This window comes from Mytilus trossulus, chromosome 14 (genome assembly GCF_036588685.1).
Source record: "Mytilus trossulus isolate FHL-02 chromosome 14, PNRI_Mtr1.1.1.hap1, whole genome shotgun sequence".
In the NCBI taxonomy this organism is placed as follows: Eukaryota; Metazoa; Mollusca; class Bivalvia; order Mytilida; family Mytilidae; genus Mytilus; species Mytilus trossulus.
The window spans coordinates 15950825-15962596 of NC_086386.1; the positions used below are offsets into that span (position 1 = coordinate 15950825).

At 35.3% G+C, this 11772-nt stretch overlaps 1 protein-coding gene across 8 annotated transcripts in view; it reads left to right on the forward strand.

The window, feature by feature from the left end:
• The window catches only part of LOC134696397 (neurobeachin-like), a 261592-nt gene extending 250115 nt beyond the window's left edge, over window positions 1–11477 (forward strand). For all 8 annotated transcript variants that reach the window (XM_063558157.1, XM_063558151.1, XM_063558153.1 and 5 more), the window contains 4 exons: window positions 211–315; window positions 651–847; window positions 2680–2831; window positions 10839–11477. In XM_063558157.1, coding sequence (XP_063414227.1) covers window positions 211–315; window positions 651–847; window positions 2680–2831; window positions 10839–10929 — 545 coding nt within the window. In that variant the 3' untranslated portion in view covers window positions 10930–11477. The remainder of the gene's footprint in view (window positions 1–210; window positions 316–650; window positions 848–2679; window positions 2832–10838) is intronic.
• The last annotated feature ends 295 nt before the right edge of the window (window positions 11478–11772 follow it).

An 11772-nucleotide genomic window follows, 5' to 3' on the forward strand; every position in this document is an offset into this window, starting at 1 on the left:
GATTCATAAACTATCCTGAAATTTTTACCAAACTTGGACAGAAGCTTCTTACAATCAAAAGATATTATCAAGAGGAATATTTTTATTGATTGTTTTCCTCATTTTTGTTGAGCCTGGGAGTTACAGCAAAAGTAGGCGAGACACTGGGTTCCGCGGAACCCTTACAAATTTTTTTACAAGAATTTTCATGTTTATATTTCTGTTTTTAAGGTATGGAACATCCAACACCTAAAGCTACCTTAACTGGTCACGAAACAGAAGTGACCTGTGTTGCCGTCCTTGCTGAATTAGGTCTAGTCTTCAGTGGATCTTACAGTATGTATATTATATATGATCATATATTTTATGATTAACATGCATGCAAGCAAAAATCAATCATATATTAATATTAATGGCTTATCTAGATCTTGATAATGTTGTAAAAGAATTGGGAGACATTTTTTGCTTGTTTAGATGATATTAAACATTCATGAATTGGAGAAGTACATTTTTTGCTCCTCATTGTAGTTTGACCAGAAATGATATAAAAATCTTTAAGGAGATTTAGGATGCACTAGTTACTGTAAAAAAATCTTAATAAGATGTACAGTATTTTAAAACATTCCTGAAATATAAGTTGCTGTTCTTAATGAAAAGTCTTATATTAACAGAGGGTCCATGTTTAGTCCACACATTGAATGGTGACCTATTGAGGTCATTAGAAGCACCTGATGGCTGTTGTACACCTGAGATCATCAGTGTATCACGAGAGGCTTTTGTGTTGGTCAAGTTTGACCAGGGACAGATTTGTAACTACAGCATCAATGGACGACTTCTACAGAGAGTTAGCCACAAAGATAATATACAGGTAAGTTAAAACTTCTAATCAGGTAAAATATTGATAAATTAAGGTTTTTAGGTAAGAAAGATGAAACTTTTTCCATGATTTTTATTCGCAATTTATGGGTATTATGTTTTTTGGTCTTTGTGTCCATTTGTCTGTTTGTTTGTTCGTCTTTTTATTCGTTCGTCAGTTGGTCTGTTCATTTGTTTGTTCCTCTGTCTCACTTCAGGTTAAAGTTTTTGTGGAGGTATTTTTTGGAAGTCCAATCAACTTGAAACTTAGTATACATATTCCTTATGATATGATCTTTCATATTTGAATGTCATATTAGAGCTTTTACCCCATTTTCACGGTCCACTGTGAACATAAAAAGTGAAAATGTGGATGGGGCATCCATGTACTAGGAACACATTTTTTTTCAAATGTTTACGAAACTGATTTCTCAAGTAATAGTAGTAACCCATGAGGATACTTTAAACAGATATTTTTGAATTCAGCAAAGTTGTAGGGATTATATCATGGAAATTTAGTTTTCCTACCAATCTTTATTTGTTATATGTGAACAGATGCAACTCTAACTACATTATAAGTTGGCTTTAAATCCGAACCTATGGAAGTGATGAAAAGGACATCTTGAAATCATTTGGTTTTCACAATTATTCTTCTATCTAACCCAAAATGAATAATCATTAGGGAGGATAACTAACTACAGTTTGTATTCTACCATTATGGTAGAGAGCCATATAAGGCTGAATTGATCTGAAAGATGGAGAATTGACACTAAAAACATGCCTCCTCAACTTTACGTGAAAAGTAAAATCACAAAAATACTGAATCCCAAGGGAATTTAAAATGGAAAGTTCTTTATCAAATGGCAAAATCAAAAGCTAAAACACATCAAACAAATGGAAAACAACTGTCATTTTCCTGACTTGTAACAGAAATTTAAACAAAAGGTTTAGCAATACGAAAGGAAGGTTAGTATTGATATTTAAGGGTTATGGTCCTAACTGTTTAGAAATTGGGGGCCAAAAAGCGGCCCAAATGAGCATTTTTCTTCTTTCTAAACAATGACTTGTTAAACGGTGTATGGATCTCTCTTAAATTTTATCACAAGTTTCCATACCACTAAGGGATAGTCAGGATTGACTTTCAGGGGATATGGCTCAAACCGCTTTGGAATTTGGGCCAAACAAAAGAGGAAAAACAAGGGTTTCGTGGTTTATTGACAATTACTAAAGACACACACAATTTAAAAAGAGTGTAAGTGATGATGTCTAAGCTTAACATTGGGATTACCTCCCTTACACTGCTGTTAAATTATGAATAAAGAAATGTTGTATTGTTTTGAGGTGATTAGCTGTCTATTTATTTTTAGAAGTTACTATTAATTGTTGATTAAGGAATATTGATATTAGCCATGATTATGTATGTCATTTTCTATTTTAAGACTTTTATGATGTATTTAAATGGGTAATTATGTTTACAAACTCAATTGGAAATTTGAATTGAGATTATGACCTTGAGGTTAATTTGCAACAGCATAGTGTATTGCACCAAAGCAAAAAATTAAATATGTGTTCAAATGATGTTACCATGATAACCAATTCTAAGTTCTTTGACTACAGTTACTGTGTCAGAAACCTATTATGTGTCAAAATATTTGATTAAAATTAAAAATCAGACCTGTACTAAGCGCGAAAATTGTTTCCAATTGGTTCCAACTGTTCTGTGGTCGTATCCAGCTGCCCTCAGTGAAGCAATTTATAACAGTAAGCTATTTATCTCACTTGTATTCAAGATCTTTAACATTTTTACATGAAATGTATTTAATTTGAAAATATTTGATTTTACAGACAATAATTCTCAGTAGAGATGGGCAGTATATAATGCTAGGAGGAAACAGTGGAGTGGTAGAAGTGTGGAGGTCACATGACCTAAATCTATTGTATACATATCCACCATGTGATAGCAGCATCCTGTCATTAGCTCTAACCCATGATCATAAGTAAGTATATAGAAGTGTGGAGGTCACATGACCTAAATCTATTGTATACATATTCACCATGTGATAGCAGCATCCTGTCATTAGCTCTAACCCATGATCATAAAAAAGTATATAGAAGTGTGGAGGTCACATGACCTAAATCTATTGTATACATATCCACCATGTGATAGCAGCATCCTGTCATTAGCTCTAACCCATGATCATAAGTAAGTATATAGAAGTGTGGAGGTCACATGACCTAAATCTATTGTATACATATTCACCATGTGATAGCAGCATCCTGTCATTAGCTCTAACCCATGATCATAAGTAAGTATATAGAAGTGGGGAGGTCACATGACCTAAATCTATTGTATACATATTCACCATGTGATAGCAGCATCCTGTCATTAGCTCTAACCCATGATCATAAGTAAGTATATAGAAGTGGGGAGTTCACATGACCTAAATCTGTTGTATACATATCCACCATGTGATAGCAGCATCCTGTCATTAGCTCTAACCCATGATCATAAGTAAGTATATAGAAGTGTGGAGGTCACATGACCTAAATCTATTGTATACATATCCACCATGTGATAGCAGCATCCTGTCATTAGCCCGTACCCATGATCATAAGTAAGTATATAGAAGTGTGGAGGTCACATGACCTAAATCTGTTGTATACATATCCACCATGTGATAGCAGCATCCTGTCATTAGCTGTAACCCATGATTATAAGTAAGTATATAGAAGTGTGGAGGTCACATGACCTAAATCTATTGTATACATATCCACCATGTTATAGCAGCATCCTGTCATTAGCTCTAACCCATGATCATAAGTAAGTATATAGAAGTGTGGAGGTCACATGACCTAAATCTATTGTATACATATCCACCATGTGATAGCAGCATCCTGTCATTAGCCCTTACCCATGATCATAAGTAAGTATATAGAAGTGTGGAGGTCAGATGACCTAAATCTATTGTATACATATTCACCATGTGATAGCAGCATCCTGTCATTACTGTAACCCATGATTATAAGTAAGTATATAGAAGTGTGGAGGTCACATGACCTAAATCTGTTGTATACATATCCACCATGTTATAGCAGCATCCTGTCATTAGCTCTAACCAATGATCATAAGTAAGTATATAGAAGTGTGGAGGTCACATGACCTAAATCTATTGTATACATATCCACCATGTGATAGCAGCATCCTGTCATTAGCCCTTACCCATGATCATAAGTAAGTATATAGAAGTGTGGAGGTCAGATGACCTAAATCTATTGTATACATATTCACCATGTGATAGCAGCATCCTGTCATTAGCCCTTACCCATGATTATAAGTAAGTATATAGAAGTGTGGAGGTCACATGACCTAAATCTGTTGTATACATATCCACCATGTTATAGCAGCATCCTGTCATTAGCCCTTACCCATGATCATAAGTAAGTATATAGAAGTGTGGAGGTCAGATGACCTAAATCTATTGTATACATATTCACCATGTGATAGCAGCATCCTGTCATTAGCTCTAACCCATGATCATAAGTAAGTATATAGAAGTGTGGAGGTCACATGACCTAAATCTATTGTATACATATCCACCATGTGATAGCAGCATCCTGTCATTAGCCCTTACCCATGATCATAAGTAAGTATATAGAAGTGTGGAGGTCAGATGACCTAAATCTATTGTATACATATTCACCATGTGATAGCAGCATCTTGTCATTACTGTAACCCATGATTATAAGTAAGTATATAGAAGTGTGGAGGTCACATGACCTAAATCTGTTGTATACATATCCACCATGTTATAGCAGCATCCTGTCATTAGCCCTTACCCATGATCATAAGTAAGTATATAGAAGTGGGGAGGTCACATGACCTAAATCTATTGTATACATATCCACCATGTGATAGCAGCATCCTGTCATTAGCTCTAACCCATGATTATAAGTAAGTATATAGAAGTGTGGAGGTCACATGACCTAAATCTGTTGTATACATATCCACCATGTTATAGCAGCATCCTGTCATTAGCCCTTACCCATGATCATAAGTAAGTATATAGAAGTGTGGAGGTCACATGACCTAAATCTGTTGTATACATATCCACCATGTTATAGCAGCATCCTGTCATTAGCCCTTACCCATGATCATAAGTAAGTATATAGAAGTGTGGAGGTCAGATGACCTAAATCTATTGTATACATATTCACCATGTGATAGCAGCATCCTGTCATTACTGTTACCCATGATTATAAGTAAGTATATAGAAGTGTGGAGGTCAGATGACCTAAATCTATTGTATACATATTCACCATGTGATAGCAGCACCCTGTCATTACTGTAACCCATGATTATAAGTAAGTATATAGAAGTGTGGAGGTCAGATGACCTAAATCTATTGTATACATATTCACCATGTGATAGCAGCATCCTGTCATTACTGTAACCCATGATTATAAGTAAGTATATAGAAGTGTGGAGGTCACATGACCTAAATCTGTTGTATACATATCCACCATGTTATAGCAGCATCCTGTCATTAGCCCTTACCCATGATCATAAGTAAGTATATAGAAGTGTGGAGGTCAGATGACCTAAATCTATTGTATACATATTCACCATGTGATAGCAGCATCCTGTCATTACTGTTACCCATGATTATAAGTAAGTATATAGAAGTGGGGAGTTCACATGACCTAAATCTATTGTATACATATTCACCATGTGATAGCAGCATCCTGTCATTAGCCCTTACCCATGATCAAAAGTAAGTATATAGAAGTGTGGAGGTCAGATGACCTAAATCTATTGTATACATATTCACCATGTGATAGCAGCATCCTGTCATTAGCTCTAACCCATGATCATAAGTAAGTATATAGAAGTGTGGAGGTCAGATGACCTGAATCTGTTGTATACATATTCACCATGTGATAGCAGCATCCTGTCATTAGCCCTTACCCATGATCAAAAGTAAGTATATAGAAGTGGGGAGTTCACATGACCTAAATCTATTGTATACATATCCACCATGTGATAGCAGCATCCTGTCATTAGCTCTAACCCATGATCATAAGTAAGTATATAGAAGTGTGGAGGTCAGATGACCTAAATCTATTGTATACATATTCACCATGTGATAGCAGCATCCTGTCATTACTGTAACCCATGATTATAAGTAAGTATATAGAAGTGTGGAGGTCACATGACCTAAATCTGTTGTATACATATCCACCATGTGATAGCAGCATCCTGTCATTAGCTCTTACCCATGATCATAAGTAAGTATATAGAAGTGGGGAGTTCACATGACCTAAATCTATTGTATACATATCCACCATGTGATAGCAGCATCCTGTCATTAGCTCTTACCCATGATCATAAGTAAGTATATAGAAGTGGGGAGTTCACATGACCTAAATCTATTGTATACATATCCACCATGTGATAGCAGCATCCTGTCATTAGCTCTTACCCATGATCATAAGTAAGTATATAGAAGTGTGGAGGTCACATGACCTAAATCTATTGTATACATATTCACCATGTGATAGCAGCATCCTGTCATTAGCTCTAACCCATGATTATAAGTAAGTATATAGAAGTGTGGAGGTCACATGACCTAAATCTATTGTATACATATCCACCATGTGATAGCAGCATCCTGTCATTAGCTCTAACCCATGATCATAAGTAAGTATATAGAAGTGGGGAGGTCACATGACCTAAATCTATTGTATACATATCCACCATGTGATAGCAGCATCCTGTCATTAGCCCGTACCCATGATAATAAGTAAGTATATAGAAGTGTGGAGGTCACATGACCTAAATCTGTTGTATACATATCCACCATGTTATAGCAGCATCCTGTCATTAGCTCATACCCATGATCATAAGCAAGTATATAGAAGTGTGGAGGTCACATGACCTAAATCTATTGTATACATATTCACCATGTGATAGCAGCATCCTGTCATTAGCTGTAACCCATGATTATAAGTAAGTATATAGAAGTGTGGAGGTCACATGACCTAAATCTATTGTATACATATCCACCATGTTATAGCAGCATCCTGTCATTAGTCCGTACCCATGATCATAAGTAAGTATATAGAAGTGTGGAGGTCACATGACCTAAATCTGTTGTATACATATCCACCATGTTATAGCAGCATCCTGTCATTAGCCCGTACCCATGATCATAAGTAAGTATATAGAAGTGTGGAGGTCACATGACCTAAATCTGTTGTATACATATCCACCATGTTATAGCAGCATCCTGTCATTAGCCCTTACCCATGATCATAAGTAAGTATATAGAAGTGTGGAGGTCAGATGACCTAAATCTATTGTATACATATTCACCATGTGATAGCAGCATCCTGTCATTACTGTAACCCATGATTATAAGTAAGTATATAGAAGTGTGGAGGTCACATGACCTAAATCTATTGTATACATATCCACCATGTGATAGCAGCATCCTGTCATTAGCCCTTACCCATGATCATAAGTAAGTATATAGAAGTGTGGAGGTCAGATGACCTAAATCTATTGTATACATATTCACCATGTGATAGCAGCATCCTGTCATTAGCCCTTACCCATGATCATAAGTAAGTATATAGAAGTGTGGAGGTCAGATGACCTAAATCTATTGTATACATATTCACCATGTGATAGCAGCATCCTGTCATTAGCCCGTACCCATGATCATAAGTAAGTATATAGAAGTGTGGAGGTCACATGACCTAAATCTATTGTATACATATTCACCATGTGATAGCAGCATCCTGTCATTAGCCCTTACCCATGATCATAAGTAAGTATATAGAAGTGTGGAGGTCACATGACCTAAATCTGTTGTATACATATCCACCATGTGATAGCAGCATCCTGTCATTAGCTCTAACCCATGATCATAAGTAAGTATATAGAAGTGTGGAAGTCACATGACCTAAATCTGTTGTATACATATTCACCATGTGATAGCAGCATCCTGTCATTAGCTCTAACCCATGATCATAAGTAAGTATATAGAAGTGTGGAGGTCACATGACCTGAATCTGTTGTATACATATCCACCATGTTATAGCAGCATCCTGTCATTAGCCCTTACCCATGATCATAAGTAAGTATATAGAAGTGTGGAGGTCAGATGACCTAAATCTATTGTATACATATTCACCATGTGATAGCAGCATCCTGTCATTAGCCCTTACCCATGATCATAAGTAAGTATATAGAAGTGTGGAGGTCAGATGACCTAAATCTATTGTATACATATCCACCATGTGATAGCAGCATCCTGTCATTAGCCCTTACCCATGATCATAAGTAAGTATATAGAAGTGTGGAGGTCAGATGACCTAAATCTATTGTATACATATTCACCATGTGATAGCAGCATCCTGTCATTAGCTCTAACCCATGATCATAAGTAAGTATATAGAAGTGGGGAGTTCACATGACCTAAATCTATTGTATACATATCCACCATGTTATAGCAGCATCCTGTCATTAGCCCTTACCCATGATCATAAGTAAGTATATAGAAGTGTGGAGGTCAGATGACCTAAATCTATTGTATACATATTCACCATGTTATAGCAGCATCCTGTCATTAGCTCTAACCCATGATCATAAGTAAGTATATAGAAGTGGGGAGGTCACATGACCTAAATCTGTTGTATACATATTCACCATGTGATAGCAGCATCCTGTCATTAGCCCTTACCCATGATCATAAGTAAGTATATAGAAGTGTGGAGGTCAGATGACCTAAATCTATTGTATACATATTCACCATGTTATAGCAGCATCCTGTCATTAGCTCTAACCCATGATCATAAGTAAGTATATAGAAGTGGGGAGGTCACATGACCTAAATCTGTTGTATACATATTCACCATGTGATAGCAGCATCCTGTCATTAGCCCTTACCCATGATCATAAGTAAGTATATAGAAGTGGGGAGGTCACATGACCTAAATCTATTGTATACATATCCACCATGTGATAGCAGCATCCTGTCATTAGCTCTAACCCATGATCATAAGTAAGTATATAGAAGTGTGGAGGTCACATGACCTAAATCTATTGTATACATATCCACCATGTGATAGCAGCATCCTGTCATTAGCTCTAACCCATAATCATAAGTAAGTATATAGAAGTGTGGAGGTCACATGACCTAAATCTATTGTATACATATCCACCATGTGATAGCAGCATCCTGTCATTAGCTCTAACCCATGATCATAAGTAAGTATATAGAAGTGTGGAGGTCACATAACCTAAATCTATTGTATACATATCCACCATGTGATAGCAGCATCCTGTCATTAGCTCTAACCCATGATCATAAGTAAGTATATAGAAGTGTGGAGGTCACATGACCTAAATCTATTGTATACATATCCACCATGTGATAGCAGCATCCTGTCATTAGCTCTAACCCATGATCATAAGTAAGTATATAGAAGTGTGGAGGTCACATGACCTAAATCTGTTGTATACATATCCACCATGTGATAGCAGCATCCTGCCATTAGCCCGTACCCATGATCATAAGTAAGTATATAGAAGTGGGGAGGTCACATGACCTAAATCTATTGTATACATATTCACCATGTGATAGCAGCATCCTGTCATTAGCTCTAACCCATGATCATAAGTAAGTATATAGAAGTGTGGAGGTCACATGACCTAAATCTATTGTATACATATCCACCATGTGATAGCAGCATCCTGTCATTAGCTCTTACCCATGATCATAAGTAAGTATATAGAAGTGGGGAGTTCACATGACCTAAATCTATTGTATACATATCCACCATGTGATAGCAGCATCCTGTCATTAGCTCTTACCCATGATCATAAGTAAGTATATAGAAGTGGGGAGTTCACATGACCTAAATCTATTGTATACATATCCACCATGTGATAGCAGCATCCTGTCATTAGCTCTTACCCATGATCATAAGTAAGTATATAGAAGTGGGGAGTTCACATGACCTAAATCTATTGTATACATATCCACCATGTGATAGCAGCATCCTGTCATTAGCTCTAACCCATGATCATAAGTAAGTATATAGAAGTGGGGAGTTCACATGACCTAAATCTATTGTATACATATTCACCATGTGATAGCAGCATCCTGTCATTAGCTCTAACCCATGATCATAAGTAAGTATATAGAAGTGGGGAGTTCACATGACCTAAATCTATTGTATACATATCCACCATGTGATAGCAGCATCCTGTCATTAGCTCTTACCCATGATCATAAGTAAGTATATAGAAGTTAGGAGGTCACATGACCTAAATCTATTGTATACATATCCACCATGTTATAGCAGCATCCTGCCATTAGCCCGTACCCATGATCATAAGGAGGTATATAGAAGTGTGGAGGTCACATGACATAAATCTTTTATATACAAGTTTTCTGGCCTTTCTGAATTGTGCTTGTCTGGCAAACATTACCTTTTCAAGACCTTTATGCAGAAGAATCGATCAGTGGTATTTGAGTATTTTCATATGAATTTTTCATTTTACTAATGGTTAAAATCTTTCTTCAAACTACAGATGCTTAAACTACTTTGTCAGGGTTGGTTGTATACTTACTCACATAGGATTGTTATCAGAGGCAGATTTAGGGGTGGGGGCACTGTAATAGTACTAAAAAGATGCTTGTTTTATTGATTTATACGACCGGCCCCCCCTTTTGACCTTTGAGAAAAAAAATTTGTTGCTTATATAGGGAATCATTGAAGCTTGACAAGATAACCCTCTCTTAGCCAGCCAGTGGGCCCCTACTTATGAAAATTTCTGGATCCACCACTGGTTATGTATGGTTATTTTAAAATTCTTAAGTATACATGCAAATGTACTGAAGTGCAATTTTAAAGTTATTTCTTAACAATTTAAAGTTTTGTTGAACAGTTTTATATATATTTATGGTTAAATGATTGTTTTTGTTCTCTTTTAGATTCTTATTGGCAGGCCTTGGAACTGGTTGTTTATTGGTGTTTAATATAGACTTTAACAAGTGGCACCATGAATATCAGGAAAGATATTAACAAGTGGACCATTTCATCGTGATTTCATACATGCACTGCATCAAATAAGGATATTTGAGGCAGCAAATCTGTTTTATTTATCTGTAATAGTACTAAAAAGATGCTTGTTTTATTGATTTATATCATCAGTTTAACAAAAGTTGAAGCATAGTTAGTTAGTCTTCAGCTATTAATTCATTTCTGGCATGCATATTATAAATTTATTTAATATTCATATCTACTAAATTGCTTACTAAAGTTTCTTATTTCAAGGGACTTAATCTATACTGTAGTTTGAGTCGAGTAGGATATATTGTTCTCACATATATAGTATAAATATATTTGGAAAATATTATTATTTACTCCCAAGGAAAGGGAAATGATGTAAAGAAATATATTAAATTGTAAATATATATTTATTTCTCAAAAGGTTGTGTGTTTTGTGTGAGATGCTTGTTCTTCAAGTAGTACTAATTTAGTAGCTTTTTCTAGTTTTGTACACATTTTTGTAAAATTACAATAATTGAAAAGATTGATAAATCATAATTGAAAAGATTGAAAAATTATAATTGAAAAGATTGATAAATCATAATTGAAAAGATTGATAAATCATAATTGAAAAGATTAAAAAAAAAGATTGATACTACACAATAAAAGATTATGATTTGTTATGTATGGTAGGACTTAAATAAGTATGTATGTAGAACATTTCTTTTTTCAAATTTTAATGCAATTGTATGCACAATACAGTGAAACGAAAAAATATGAAAATAATTCTTTTGTTTTTGAGAATAAAACGAATCTCTTAGTAAAAGGAGATGTGATATCATATTAAGACATTCCACATGAAAAAAAAATTGTGCT